Source organism: Gambusia affinis, linkage group LG02, assembly GCF_019740435.1.
Source record: "Gambusia affinis linkage group LG02, SWU_Gaff_1.0, whole genome shotgun sequence".
Lineage (NCBI taxonomy): Eukaryota > Metazoa > Chordata > Actinopteri > Cyprinodontiformes > Poeciliidae > Gambusia > Gambusia affinis.
In genome coordinates, this window is record NC_057869.1 from 28,075,297 (window position 1) to 28,091,674 (window position 16,378).

Below are 16,378 nucleotides of genomic sequence, written 5' to 3' on the forward strand. Positions count from 1 at the left end.
AAACTCTTTTTCTTTATTAACAACACTGCATAGAAACAAACCCGATCTTCCATTTCCTACGCAACCTTCAGCCGGTCTGTTCACGTGTAAACAAACACACCGGCGACCGAGGGAAAATGAATTCAAATGTGTGCCAGGAGTGAAAGAGTCTGAGGTATTCGGAGCTGGGTGTGGCTCAGACAGGTACTTGTATGTTTGAGCTGCATGCAGATCTGCCAAGGTGCAACAGAAACCATCCACCCAGCCTAATACCCAGGAGTCTTTGTTGTTCCTCGACTCAATGGCACCTGTATTCAAATGAGCATTCCTGGCCCCTGCAAAGGAACTGAGGCTGAGCAAACTACGCGGTGGCGGTGGAACCAGAAAAGGCGCACCAACCGCGAGGAGGCCGGTATTTTCAGAGCGGTTCAAATGTCCCGTACAGTGGATTCAGACGATCGGCTCGCGAGAAGCAAACGGGATGGAAGAATAAATAATCAATATTTGCTCCTACTCACCGGTCCAGACATGCAATTGTCAACGCAGGTTAAAAACCAGACGGGTATCAAAAACGCTCAACTGGAAGTCACTGATATACAGGAGGTACCTCCCATATAAGCATATATGAGAATGAGTAGATCCCATTCTATGTACGATCATGAGGAACTAAACACTTCGTATTTCCACCATCAAACTTCTCCATTTACCTTCATTTGCTTCCTTTTCAACCCAGTTTCCTTGTTGAAAAGATAAAGGTCACATTCTGGCTCAGACGGCTGTTTAAAAGATTATCTAGGGTTTTTTTTTCTGCTTTTTCAAAATATTTTCACTTCCAAAATGTATGCAAATACCAAACTGAGCACTAAAACCTTCATCCTAATGTCTTGGGAAATGCGTGTTGTTATTCTGCAGAAGGACAAAGTTTAAAACAGGAGAACGGCTGAGTGGGTCACGGCGCCGTCCATTTCAGTTTGTTTATTAGCAGCAGAGCCAGGACGAGGTCATTACCACAGCGGTCTCTGACAACCAGGTTGTGTCCTTCCTTTAGGTTGATGGAGAGCAGATAGGAGCGCGGAAGATCTTGGAAGTTGTCCGACGGACTTTCGGGTTCGATCGTCATCTCGGCCTGGACAGAGAAAGCAAAGCATTACTTAAAAGACAGGAAGGTAGATTTAGCTATAAAAACAGCATTCAAAGTGAACAGCTGCATGAATAAAATACACGTTTGAATAAGATTCTAAAATTGAAAAATAAAAAAAGCAGTACTTGATAAAACCAGTGACAAAACCTGGCCTAGTAAGTCGTCTGAAGCCTTTCAGCTCTCGTTTTTGATGGCGTCTGGGTTAATATTTACAGACATAAACAGATAAAACGTGCACAGGCACTGAATAACTGCGACATTAAACCACTGAAATGTGAATGGAATAACAATATTTGTGTTAGCTTATCAATAGACTGATAAATTAATCATTAAACAGGAAAGGCAACAAAGGTCACAGAGACCAAGATATGCCAAGTCAGACTGAGAAAGTCAAGAAAAAACTAAAAAATAACAAACAAAATACGTTTAGCAGGGAAACATAAAAGAGAGAAAGAACTTGATGAACTGCTGGTTTGTTTAAGTAATCAGTGCAGGAAAACTGGCCTTTTATCTAATTAACACATGAATGTTTTCAAATGAGCTTTTAGCAGCTCATTTGTCTTTAGGTTTGTTCTCAAATCTGAAGAACAAATCCACATGATTTGTAGTTACACTCTGCAGAGTGCATTAGACAGATTAACAAGCAACAATCTACTTTTAAAAAGAAAGGAGTTACAGCCTGTCATTAACATCAACCATAAAATAAAAGGCCTGATTTGTGTTGAATCAGACAGTTTAGGTTTGTTCTCAAATGAGTCTTTTTTTCTACTTAGTTACCAAGTCAGTGACTAGAATCTTGAAAATAATTGAAGCACAAGCCTGATCTCCAATCTCAAAGGTAACTAATAATTTAGTAGTTAAAGAGAAAATAGGTTTTAGGTTTTGAAGACAATAACACATTTTTAGAGCGATTTCTGACTATAAATTTTAAAAAATGACTCAGGATTAACTAAGTCATGACTGACACCATGGACAGGAAAACTGTGTTGCTGTTTTATTTTGTTTTTTTTTTGTGAAACTTACATCAATGGTCACGACCTGAAAATCCCCTCTGGTTCTTCTGAAATGACCCCCTCCTCCTCTTTGCTTCCTGTCAGACTCTGTAAACTCGTCTCCTTTGCTGCTTCCAGTTAGTCGAGGTTTCAGCTTTTCCTTTTACTCACAGTCACAGTTTGTGCCATTCTGCACTATGCTCCTGTCTCGTCTTGTCTTGTGCTCTTGATTTCTTTATTACCTTTATTTGCGATTATGTTACCCAGTCGTACTTTCAGTCTTCTTCGCTCTCTGTCCACTTTGTCTTGCATTTTAGTCCTTTTTAACTGAGTATTGACTTCGTTAAAAAGATGGAATCATTTTAAAGAATTGCACTGGCCTCATTTCTCAAAGAGACCAGGGAGCCCTCCTTAAAACTTTCTATTTTACACACAGATTTGCATCACAAAACAGAACCTGCTAGTCAGGAGTCTCACCACTTGCTTTGTTTTTGCACTTTTATGGCTATTTGATGTTCCTTATACTCACTCCGATCGTTGCTTTAAGCCGTTTTCCAGAACTTTTCTCTATGAAATAAAAAACTAATCTTTGCGTTGTCACCAAGAATTCAGTTGTCTTCAATAAACCGGTTCAATGAACAAACAGAACAACGAAAACACGACTTCAACAAGTCAAAAGCTGGATACAAGCCGAATTACAATCTTTAATCTAAAACTATAGCAGACAAAATATAAACCAAATATCACTTTCTAAATAATGTGTATGTCAACTAAGATCTACAACCATCTAACTTAAAATCATCATCTGCTCTTCCTCAGTGTGCAAAGACCTCCATACTTCGTATTAAAACCAAAAATGAAACCATTTAAAAAGGAAAAGTGTACTTTTTTCACAATCATTCAAGAAAAACATTTCACAATACGTATTGCATCTATTAGACAAACATCAAAAGCTTAAATTGCTCAACAGCACAGCTGCGCTTACATTCCACGTGGCCTTGTCTTTTAGCAAGAGGCTGCAGACATCAGGAGTTTTATATTGTACAGCTAAAGATGAGACATCTTGTAAAAGTCATTTGACACTGAAGGAAAGTGTTTTTTAAAATGCATGTAGCTACAGGTAATAAAGGACTGAGGTATTTTAACAACTACTGGATCAGGGATGGATTCCTGTTTGGCATTTCTGCCATGGACACAAATCCCCTGAGCAAGTTATTAAAAATTCCCGAGTCCCAGGGAACAAACAGACTTAACCCTAAAAACTATTAGTTCACTATCGTTGTGAGGGAAAATGTCTACAGCATGCCCACAAGTGCATTGTCATTTCCTGTGAACTTTGCACTAAACATTTAGGCAACTGTATATTCAGGTGTAAAGTGGCTGCTGTAAACTGGGAGAGAAGTTCAGGACCCACGTTGGCTGCTTCGTGCAGAAAGGAGTTGCCGATAATTAGGACAGGATCTAGTTACCTGCTGTGTGCACACCACATGGTCTCGTTGTTAAACACACATCCGTGTGACCTACAGCGCCTTAGTTGGTTTGATAAAATGTGAAACATAACATAAAGACAAGTTGAGGAGTCAAATTTGAACTTTCTGACCACAACCTTAAAGACCACAATTGGAAATGAGTCAATAACTGTAAACGCGAATATGTTTCATTGTATCGGCTGCAGAAACTTCACACCAAAAACACAAAAAAATATCCATGTATCCCCGGTTGCTATCCTTGCTCTGTTGTAAAAAACCAAACGCTCAGCCCAAAACATGTCAGCACATCCGCTCAGTGTGTGTGGCTCTAGAAATAATTCAGCATTCATGGTTCACTATTAGGGAAAGTTTAGGGAAAGCTGGTCCGGAGTGAACGAGGGAATGTTTTGAGGAAAATGAATAAATAAAAGTGAACTACTTCATTCTGAGAGGGTGGATGTAAAGTTAAGCTTCCTGTAAAGTCGCCTTCTTTTCATAAAAATGGAACTATGAACATAAAATACCTCAACTTTAATCTTTTAATGCTGAGGTGAACTTGTGAACTTGCACAATATTTCTTGTCCCTGTTTAAAGGAAAACTAATTAAAAACGATGCCATCAGTCACACAGCCACAGTTTGCACAGAGCTGCTGTGGACTGTTGGTTTTGGGTGGAGATCCTGCACCACCAGTAGCCTCCAAGTTAAACTTTCTCATTTTTATGCAAATACACCTGATACCTTCCCCCACACCAATGTACACAACAAAGTCTTATTTCATTAAAGTATCTTATTACCTTCATCCTGTAAGCTATAAAGTTCTTCATTTGGATCATTTATGTTCACCGTTTGTTTTTTAAAGCTTGTCTTCAAATATGTTTTATATTTAACTCATTGTTTGTAATTTAAATGCAGTTTATTTTACGCCTGTCGCAATAAGCAAAACATCAATTAATCGCATAATAACGTCAAAAAATTTAATAATTTCCATTTGCGTAATTTATGTTTTTTCTGTTTCTATAAAATACTGAAACTTCATCATTCACTTTTTTTGTTGTTTCTGTTGTTTTGTTTATTTACTTTGGATATTTAAAATGTTCATTAGAATATAAAGTTTATTGGTCTTTGAGAATGTGTTCTTGAATTATTATACGTTACTAGAAAATGGTCTCAAGACAACAATATTATTGCAATAACTTCTGGGACACTTTGTTGTCCAACAAAACCTGTTACCATGACAGGCCTGGTCTCTATAGAATATGTAATGATGAGTCTTTTCATATATTTATTACTAGTTTACTCTTAAATAAACAAGCTAGCAGTTTTTAATTTGCTCCTTTATGAAAACAAAGAAGTTTAAACCATTACCACAAACTCTCACTTTTCTCTGAAGATCCGATTCATATCAGTGTATTTTAATTAAAAAGCAGTTAGCATACCTGTGTGCTGTCCGGTGAAACGTCCTCTGCAGGCCCGTCTGGTGTGTATACAGTCATTATCTCTGGCAGGACCAGCTCCTCGGGCTCCATGCCTGAAACGGCTCTCTGCTGCGTCTCCATCGAGCTCATCTCTTCTCCACGGAAACCATTCACTGCCTCCTGGGAGAAATCCCAGTCTATGCAGTCTGCAGGCATGCTCCGCCTGTGTACGCTCTTATTAGCAGCGCTGGGCACCTGCAGGCCACTCCCACCCGTCTGCCTGTCCAGCAGTGACGAGACGCTGCCGTGGTTCTGAGAGTTGTGGAGGTGTGGCTGCGTGCTGGCGGCGACGCGCTCGTACTCCTGCCTCATGTCTCTTACGTCCGGGACGGACGTGCTCATCCGGTTGTCCATGATGTGGTTGGGTTGGAGGACATGCTTGGTGGAACTCTTCTTGCTCTTGTGCAGACGAGGCAGGACCTTCTTCCGGAAAATGTCCAGCTTGCTCCGCTTCTTGGATTCCATCGTGGGCAGAGGTGCGGCCAGCGTCTGGGCATCAATAACAGCTGGAGTGAGAAACAGAAACACAGAGGAGCATTAGGTTGAAGCCAACGGGCAAAACGACTTAAGTTTCAACGTGATGCTCAAGCTGTTTCACACTTAATCAGAGATGGGAGGTGCAACAAACCCAGCTGCCACACAAACAGGCAACAGAAGGTAAGTTTCCACTGCAGGAACTTGGGTCATTTTTGTGATTCCACTTAAGGAAACAAAACCATATGGAAGATGGAAAACAGATTCTGTAGAAAAGCACAGGTCCAAGTCTCTCAAAAATCTATTTTAAAATGCGTTAATGTTTGTCTTCTACGCTAATATTTGCGAGTATGCTTCATCTTGCATTACGCTTCTTCTGCCATCGCAGGAGGCCGGCTCTCTTACTGCATGTGTTTGGAATAATACTTTGGTATTTTTTATTAAAGAAAAAGCCAGGCAGCTGGCCAAACCTAATCCCTGTAACTTCATTTACAGAATTGTATGTACAAATCTATTTTTCCCTTCTATCAATCACACAATTACACAGAAACTCTGGACCGTTTGAATAGAAAAAAAAATTGGTTTCTGAATCAAAAATCACCTTTGAATTGAATTGTGCCCCTAAAAAACACTGAAATATTCACATCTCTAACAAAAGAAGAAATTTATCTGTCTGAAAAAGTCTCTGCTTGTGAGGTGGGACTTCTTGAATCAACCTAATCTCTTTTGAAGGTAGTAACAAAGATTTGTACTCTCAAAAACCCATTTCCTCACTGCATGTAAGAGAGCATAAACATTTATTACCAATACGATCATAGGAGCTTTAAAAATAAAGACATTGCAGCATGGTTTTTAAATGTGACAGAAAATACTCATTCTATTGCTTAAAACAGGCAATCTGCATTAAAAATACACAGATTTGGAAACAAGTTTTATTTTTTGTTCATTTACTGTTATTTGTTAATTTTGTAAAATAAACATAAATCAATTGAAAAAGTAACCCCACACAGACATGCACAACATTTGAAACCAGTCATTTTCAGAATAACACTGGAAGCATTCAAATACTTACTTAAATATGGGATATTCACCTGTTTGACATGACAGAGACGACGGAGACTTCATGTTATTAGCAGTTGATAAAAATATTACATTTGATTTATTCACCAAATTATTCATTAATGTATCCTTATCAGTCTCAGGAAATAAAACCAATCAGTTTATTATCATTCGGGGAACTATTTTCCTGAAATCAGAGGAAATAAATATGAAAGTTATATTTCACAATCACAATAGTGTTATTTTAACCACTCCGTGTTTTCATGAGCCATCACGACATCAAGACCAAAATAGGAACTGATGTTTTATTTTAATAAACCCCTATTGTTTAAGTTTTCTCATGGTTCCAAAACACTATCTAGCATCTTTCCAGCTCAAAGCAGAAGTCCAACTTAAGCTCTGAAATAATGAACTAGAGTACCGACAATACTCCAAGAATGCATTCCTCACTTTGGTGAGTGAGTTCTCAATCAGCATCATAGACCCTCCTATTAAGCAGCATTATACTGACAGCCATCTAAATAAGCCAGCACTCCAGATGCAGGATCATAAATCTCACACTTGGACAGCATTCAACAGTCTGAGCAGCATCACCTGCAGGATGAAGGGCCATTTCACAGAGAAAGCCTTTCTCCATCGTCTGATCAGAGTGAAGGTGCAACATGATGCATGTTAAAACATAAATCAACAGTGTGCTTTCTCAACTTTGTCTCTTTAAGATGAAATCTTTTGTGTTGAACCCACCGCGGATTAGCAAGCAGGTGCTGATTATTTTCTCATAAAGCATTTAGTTTACGAACAACATGAATCCCTTTAATTTGCATTTCAGATGTTTTGAAAATCTATACTGAAGTATGCGCCGATCAAACCTCCTACCCAGTGTTGTAAATCGCTTTCTTTCAATTAAGACGTTAGTGACAGACATCCATCTAAACCAGAAGATCAACTCTTACTTCTGACAACAATGAGATTTTACAAAAAGGCCAAGCTATTGTCAGATAAGATAACTCTTATCTGACAATAGCTGACAGCTTTCATTCTGCATCGACTTTCACAATGTTGACTGGCAGGAAACAAAAACAAAGGTGTGGAAAAGGAGGAAGAAGGACGGAAAGAAAAAGATTCAACAAACTATTAGTGGTCTAAAGCAAATATTTGCGTCCTCATTCCAGTGCACACGTCTGCACAAACACTATTTCTTATTCATTTATAAACAATTGCTTGTGTGATTTGCTGAAAGAGGAATTTAATACTTGTTCAAATAAAAGACTTCTACCGTCCTTTGGCATGTCTCTTGTTTTTTAGGGGATTTTTTTTTTGGTTTACACTGCAGCCCACCAACACATCACATAAAACATACTGGAGTCAAAAATAAAAACATTAATAAAAAGGTTAATATTTAGCACAATCATTAGGCTGAATGTCAGAGTTGCCATTTCCAGAGTGAGGATGTAAGGAAAGCAGCTGGAATGTGACGTGTGATTATGATCTGCAAAATCTGGTTTTATTTACAAGGAAGAAGGTCGAAAACTAAACAATGCGAAGGAGCCCAGAGGCAGGAAGGAAAGGAAAAACTCTGCAATCTACAAGAAGATCTTCAGCATCAATTAAGGTCTGTATTCCACTCAAGATGCATGAAATAAATACAGTTCTCCTCTTGGAGATTACTTACCCAAAAGTTAAGAGGCAAACTCTAAAATCTATAAGAAATTGTCACTTTTTATATATGTGCATCTTGTAAACAGCTTGAAAAATACCAAATATTACCAAAAACAAAAAAAATATTCCTACTTCAACAATTTCTAAAAAAATAACAAAAATACAACCATGTCAGGCAGAGCTGCAACCACTGTTTTAATTATTGATTATCCTGACGCTTAATCAGATTTTTTTTTAAATGGCACATTCTGCAGGATTACGTCTGTTTTTTTTTTTGTTTAACACAAAATTAGAAATATATTAAAGATGCAAAGGAGAAAATAATTTAAATAATTTTATTAAATAAGACAATAACAGTATTGATGCTTGATCATTTGTAGCAAAGGATGAATCTGCAGCTAAAACAATAACTGTAATTTTTTTGATAGTTGTTTTTTTTTTTCCTTTCTTTCTTTACAAAATTTGAACCAGGTGCAGCTAAAAATGCCAGTTGTGGAGTTCTGGGTAGAAGATATTTACAGACACAGATGTTTTATCTTAAATGCAAATTGTACACACACTTTGTACAGTTTTCTCTTAGCTACAACTCTGGATATGTCGGGGGGCTTTTCAGCAAATGGCCTTTTTTGTGTCCGTACACTCCAGTTAACAATCGATTACTAAATTAATTGACGAATATTTCAATAATCGATTCGTCACAATTGATTGCTTCAGCCCTACTTCCCATGAATTTGTCCTACAGTACACAACTGCATGTTGCAACAGTTTTCATTCCTACATGTTTTTGCATAACTAAGACATGTATTAAACGTTAGCATTAGATAATAAGAGTGAACACGTGTTTCTACCTTTCCTGCAATTCTGATCTCCGATGTCTTCTCAAACAGATGTGAAGATGTCCAGATGTTTGTTATTATGTTTCACTGTGGCTCAGAGTCTTCGTCCTGCCTTTACAGTGTGTGCACAGACACTGAGTCGCGCATCTCACTGCTTGCTGACTAAAAGCCTGAGGAAACCTGCCTAACTGAACTCCAAGACCTAAAAAAGTGAAACTAAAACAATTGAAAAGGAAGCATTTTATAAAGTGCTTTGCATTCTTTTGCCCAGGTTCTGAATGTCTCAGTAGCTCGTAGTAAACAATGAGATTTATGTTCAACTTCATTCTTTCATGCCAGTCACAGCTCGTGCAACTCAAAGGCTTCTCAAAACAAACTTCCTGCTTTTTGAAAAGAAATCAAACAGATCAAAACAGGCAACGCCTGCCTAGAGGAGTCAGCTTTAAGAGCTGAGATCTCTCTGTGTCCGTCGGCTTGGAGTGATCAAGCGTCACAGAGCGCAACCGTCGATCAGCACTATGTATTATCTCCTGAGGCAGCCAATGAACTGCAAAGTCATCAGTCTGCAGCTGGGTGTGAAGGTGGGTCGAGGAACATGACAAGCATCACTCCTGACAACTCACACAGCAGATATTAGCCTCTGTTGAGACCACTGTCTGGAAAAATGTGGGCCCCTTATTTTTGAGATAATTGAGCCAAAATTGTACAATAAATACGTACATTTTGCATTAAAGATAAAAAAATATATATATATTTATAAATATGTTCTACCCAAAACGCCACAAGTGGTATAATTTTAGCTTCACCTGGTTCAAATTCTGCAAAATATAAAGATAAAAATCTACTAGGCACATTTTGCTATCCAATTAGCAATCAGATAAACAAAAAAAAAAATCAAAACATGCACTGTATTGATGCTAAGTGGAGCAGAAAGGGCTGAGCTTCTTACATGATGATGCCAGAAGTTGTTGTTTTTAGCTGCAGATGCTTCTTATGCTATAAATAATCATGTGTGCACTGAAACAACTGCACCATTTGTTTATATTAATGTACTTTCTAATATTGTGTTTAAAAAAAAAGGCTTAAATAAAAAATCTGCAAAACGTGGCAATTTTTTTACTTGATTAATCATCAGAATAAATCAACGGATTGATCAATAAGATAATCATTAGTTGCATCTCTGGCTAAGTACAATCATAGAGTAGTAAACGAAAAGAAAAGGCCTGGGGCAGGGGGGAACATTTAAGGAAATATCTTTCCGCCAAGCATATTTAAGTTATAAGTTTCCTCATACTCTAAAATAAAGTGCTATATCCTGCTTACTAAACAACAGAAGGTGATACTCTAACACTAGCTTCAAACACTTTGGTATCGAAAGCGCAACAATGTTGGAAAGACGGCAATCATTAAGTCTGACAGCATGGAAATAAACACCTTTCAGTCTGTGACCTGCTGGTATCTACAAAATACCTGGAAGGTAAAGTAGGTTCTGTAGTTTGGTTGGTGCATATGGAAAACTGATTTAAAACTATGTTTGCAGCACTAATGTATGCAGTTACTAACTAAACCTTTCAGGTTCAAAGCAAAAACATTCAGCACCAATCTGAGCCATATGAGTGAATAAAGTCATTTTGCACCACCGTCTGACATAAACCTCTTCTTGTGCTCAACAAGTGCTGCTGTCGATTTTAAGAAACACTTCTATTTTAATTTACAGATTTTCAACATTTTTTATTATTATTATTTTATCCTTATTGATTCCCAAAGGAAGCAAATTTTACATAACATTTGGACTCAACCTCACAAAGCCAACTTCAACACTTAAAAATGGAGGATAAGTAGAACAAATATATGACTAAACTAAACAAACTAAAAAAAAAAGATACAACTCTGATTTTGAATGTGGGAGTAAAAAATAAAATGTAAAAGAATAAAAACTGAAATAGTTAGAGATGTAAAAAAACAAACCAGATTTTTTTACTATTATTATTATTTGGCTGGTAGTACATATAGATTCCTGTTTGGTTTCTAAAACAAACTTATTTTTTATTATGTTTGAATAATGCTTTAAAAAACTGACTGGAGATTTAGTTACAATTTTGAAAGAATAAAGTGTGGATAGACAGATTATAAAATATATATAGTTGCTTGAAAAGTGTTGGATGTTTAGAAATGTTTGAATCAGACTGAAACCACATTGTAGAACAAAACATACTTAAACTCCTGTGGTATTAATTTGCTATGAAGCCACAGGAGGAGACGGCTGACACACATTTCTACCACCAATGCTTTTGCTCACGTCAACCTGCCAATGTGAGCTTGAGCCAAGAAAAGTTCATTCAGTGTCGATTACACTTAAAAAATAGAACAAAACCAAAATGTGTTGCAGACGTATTTAACCTTTAGCTAACACTTATAACTCCACTTCATGCCTCCTGTTGCTCTGCGATGCTGGATTGATTTTTTGAATCTCACATGCATTCTGATTTGTGAACAGAGAAGAGAGGCAAGTCGTTTCATTCTTTTAAGGATTTTGACGGACTTACTTTGTGGGAAAAGGCATCTGATGGACGCATTTGAGGTTAGCCTTAGTAGCAAAAATAGCTGCAAAAAGACATCGAGTAATCACCAAACAAAGCATCAAAGCGTGTTCCTTATGGAGTGACATAACTGCATAGCAGTCTTGATCCTAATCTGACTTAAGTCCACATTTCAGGTGGCCAACAATAAGCCACAGAAAGGAGGTTAGCTGACCTAGAAGCAATAGATTCATGGTTGGATGACGCCCGTTTAATTACCCTGTGAAGGATGTATACAATGGAGGACGGCAGACAGCATGTATTCCTTTCACTTCATTGTGTTTTACTACCTACAAAATAAACCTTATAAGGGTTTTTTTTTATGTCCGTCTAAAGCCACAACCAATCAGCAGGTGTAGGAGTCAAAGGTAAACATCCTCGACGTATAAACATTTGACGGTATCTAAGTGCCGCCGATTAGTAGCTGATCGTTCCTGCGATCATTTCTAGCCTGTCCCTCCCACTTCACGCAAACAGTCACCTGCTCTCTTTAAACAGAGACCACAGAGGTCAATGATTAACTCTGTCCATCCTGATGATGCTATCAGCTCGGTCGCTAACCACCACCACAGCCATGAGGTACAGATTGAAGCGTTTTGGCGATCAAGTGTTCCTCTGAAAACCTCCAGTAACAGTCCGGTGCAGATAAGTTACTGCTCCTGTTTACCCATGAAACACAGATAAACCTGCTGCTGTTCTCGTGGCGGCGAAGGCTGCAAGAATATTCAAATACTCCAGATGTAACAAATGATACGAGTTCTGTGAAAGCAGCACCGGTTCCACTACAGCTGAAACACCAACAGATGCATTAATCAGGGATGAAACAACATGCAATGTTTTTACAGTAGTTGCATATTTTTCTCCTTGATCTCACATGGTGATGTCAAGGATAGAAAAGGATGTCTGTATTTAAAAAATTATTTTTTTAAATACAGACATAGTTTTTTGAATCTTTGTTTGGGACTAACACAACAACAGATGAAATCTTATGACTTGCATATATTCTAATTTTTACTGATTGGGCAAAACAACATTTTTTTTTCCTCCTGGTGATTTCAAACCACTGTGCTGAACCATGACTGAGTGTGTTTGAGACTTAGCAGGTTACAAAGAGAGAGAGAGGCTGAAACGATTACATTTTTTTCTTTTCTGTGATCACCACAGTACTGATGACTTGCCTTATCAAAATGTTCAATGGGGCATTTATGTTTCTTCGCATTGATTACTGCAACAGAGTCTTCACAGGTCCTTGCCCTGTAGCTCAGAGACTTTTCAATACCTCTGATTCACTGAACAGCTTAGAAACTCAATACATTAAAGATCTGCAGTTGTTTTATTAACCTTCCAGACCTCTCAGGTCTTCTGGTTAAAGTCTGCTCCCCAAACCCAGAGCCAGAACCAAACATGGTGAAGCAGCATTCGGTTTTTATGCTCTTCTAACCTGGAACAAACTTCCAGAAAACTGTAAAACTGCTGAAACATCAAGTTTGTTTAAATCAAGACTAAAAACTCACTTTTTTAGAGCTGCCTTTGATTAATAACAACTGAGAAACAGATTAAATCTAATCCAGATTACAACTCAATACTTCTCTTTATGTTGCCACTGTTATATTTATTCATGTCTTTACAGTGAAGAACAACTAAACTACCATTGTTGCTGAAATCTGCTATATAAATATACCCTTGACTTAGCATATGAGGTCTGTGATATTTCTGCAGGGTTTTGAATTGGTGTGACTTGCAGCAAACACACGTTGAGACCTGCAGCAGCAATAATCAGAGTTAGACGCACTGAAAGAGAAATGTTCTCGTTCACATGTGAAGGCTGTAGACAGCAAAGGTCAAGGAGCTTCCTGAGGTCAGCCTGGCCCTGAAACTCTCAGCTCTTATCAGATTCTCTTACAAAAAAACCCAGAGGATTCAGAGAGGGTCTGCGTAAAAGAAGAACAGTAACAACAAATGTTGAGTCAATATGACCATGATAAATACAGATGTGAAAGGTTAGAATATTACAGAGTGATGGAAAAACAAGTTCAGACACAGAACAGGTTTGGTCCTAAATGTAACTGTTGAAACTTTCAAAAGTATTCACATCAAAAGTAAGAAAGTGAACGTTTACAGTTAAAAAGAAAATGTCAGATTATTTTGTTGGGATTTTATCTGATTGATCAACACTAAATACAGCACGATAATGAAGTGGAAGGATACAAGTGCCCTATATGTAAAATTTCCTCCAGACAAATACGCTATTTTACCTTAGCAGCTGATTTTCAGACCTTGGCAGAGGTGGAAAAAATGGTTTGCACATGTAAGTATCGGCTGATTACCGACCTCCCAAAATTAAACATGCAGTGTTATGTAAATTTTATGGTTTTGAGCTTTACATAATGTTATAATGTTATTCCTTCATCAAAAACACACCTGGAGTGTCGCCTTGATTCTTTCATGCATGCCAGGAAAATATTTTAATCTCCCCTGGTAACCATTCAGCTGTGCAAAACCCCTGGGTGAACCTAGTCCAGCCGTCAAGGACAAAGCTTCTCCAAAACTCCCCTAGATTCCCCTCACTCAGCTCCTTCAGACTAGCCAGCAGCCATTAGCCTGAGCTCATCATATGAGCTACTAATAAGTTAAATGCTGGTTTAAAAAAAAAAAAAAATTTGCTGAAGTGTTTATAGAGGAGCCATGTTGTGATGACTTCCTGAAGGCGAAGTTTCAGAAAGAGCAGGAGTTTTTAAAGAGACAGAGGCGTTACATTGCAAAGTCAAATTGGATATACAGAGGATTTTTATAACAACTGAAGGTGATGATTGTGCTATAAAGTATGTTATGTTTTCCAAGCACTATAAAGTGCCTAGAAGACATAACACTGTCCCTTTAAAGAAATGAGAGCTGAGTTGTCAGTGTGCCCCAACATGAAACTTTAATATCCTCGTTTGGTCAACTTTGGGAAACTTTATTTGGAATACACAGATCTAAGAGCCGTCAGCTACGGTTGTGTTTTTCTTCCATCAGGACATTTCCACGTGAGGCGGCTTTGGCAGTGGGATCGATGCGATGACAATAATCCTAATGATGTTCAAGTTGTGCTTTCCTACTCTGGCAAAGCAAGCCTGAGCATTTTGTTAATACTAACTGTAGAGCATGCAGACACACGCATCTGCAACAACGCCTGAGCATGTACTGCTCTCATTCCCAAATCAGGTCACTGTTATTGGATAAAAAAAAAAAAGGAAAAAAAAAAAAAAAGCCCCAGACCACAAAAGAATGCACAGCAGCGTTTCAGGATGGGTACTGGGTTAATCCCTTGCTAAACACTAAAGCACTTCTGTTCACTACATCCTCTGAGTCTTACATATATTGAATTAGGGACAGTGGATCTGAATTTCTTAACTGCGATTTGACCACCTGATGTTGACAAAGCTGTCATGCAAAAGGTAAAACCTTGCATCTATTTGTTTCTCAGCCGGTGGGGTTGAGAAACTGCATTACTGCTCGGTGTTGTCAGAGCAAGAGCTGAAGCGATTTCCTGAAACTGTTTCAAAGTCTGTGGTTCCTTCAGACTGACATGAGGCAAGACATGTTCACAGCGAAGCCTGAGCAACTAAATAATTACCCCAAACAACAGAGCCACGGCGTCGTACATGCAAACACACTCTTTGTGTGTGTGAGTATTATTTATATAAAATATTTATATATTCTAGTTTGCCATTGAAGAGTTAGACATGTCTAACTTCTTATAGTATTTATGCTTAATGGTTTTAACTAACAGGCATCGACCTTGTCATATAAAATGCAAAATTGTAGCTCAGTAAAGTCTCAGAGAAGGAATGGAGGGCAACAGAAATAAAACCGAAGCAATATATAATGTAGGCTATATAAGTGATTTGAGAAGAGAAAAATAATACATACAGTCTACTGGAAACTATGTAACAAGGCGCGGCTATTTTGGTATAAAAAAAACGATGAATACTCTCACGGTGAATGCTTTAATCTTTTATGAGTCAGCCGCCTAGGTACTTCAGGAAAGGAAGGAAAGTGCTCACCTGGCCAGCCTCACCTCGACGAGCCTTACAGGTAACTTTCTACTCAAGAGGAAGTATGGAGAAAAGTCCTAATGTTTTAGTAGTTCACCTCGTGACGCCGCTCCGTGAAGCCTCCGACAGCAGTTCCTGGCTCACATAGCGCCTGGCGAGCATCGCTTCTCTGTCAGGACGAACAGCGGCAGGTCAGAACATCGACGGCAGGCTGAGTGTCTGACGCAGAGACTTCCTCCTCTCTGCCCCGGAGCAGCAGGAGTCAAGCACGCGACTCAGCAACACTGCGCGCGAGCTGCTGAAAAAGTAAAAACACTTCCTGGTGAGCACTCACGGCAAGAGTAATACTTAGGAATTATTTGTGTGGACTTAAGCGACTTATCTAATTTTTAAAAGGTTTTAATCAATGTATAATTCTCTCAACATTCCGACTACGGTCGAACTTTCTCAGGCTTTTTGTCATTTCAAAATAAAATCCATGACTTCTGGTAAACTCCGATTAACCTTTTTTTTTTTTTTTTGCTCATAGTGATAATAAAGAATTTCATTCTCACAATGAGCTTATCAGCGCCATGAGAAATTCAACTCAGTCATAAGAAGCATTTTCAGTTTGACTTTAACATCAATATGGTGCCTTGAAAAGCGTCATCACGTATTTAACCTTTTAATACCTCTGA

General features: G+C 38.2%; 1 protein-coding gene across 4 annotated transcripts in view; it reads right to left on the bottom strand.

The window, feature by feature from the left end:
* Positions 1–16,142, bottom strand: part of LOC122846958 (multiple C2 and transmembrane domain-containing protein 2-like) — a 41,843-nt gene extending 25,701 nt beyond the window's left edge. The window contains exons 1-3 of one of the 4 annotated variants that reach the window (XM_044144250.1): positions 15,799–16,142; positions 5,019–5,563; positions 988–1,105 (exon numbers count right to left, since the gene is read on the bottom strand). In XM_044144250.1, the coding sequence (XP_044000185.1) occupies positions 988–1,105; positions 5,019–5,522 (622 nt within the window). In that variant the 5' untranslated portion in view covers positions 5,523–5,563; positions 15,799–16,142. Of the gene's footprint in view, positions 1–987; positions 1,106–5,018; positions 5,564–15,710 lie in introns of all 4 variants that reach the window. The other 3 variants (XM_044144259.1, XM_044144277.1, XM_044144268.1) reach the window with 3 other exon arrangements.
* Positions 16,143–16,378: the final 236 nt, after the last annotated feature.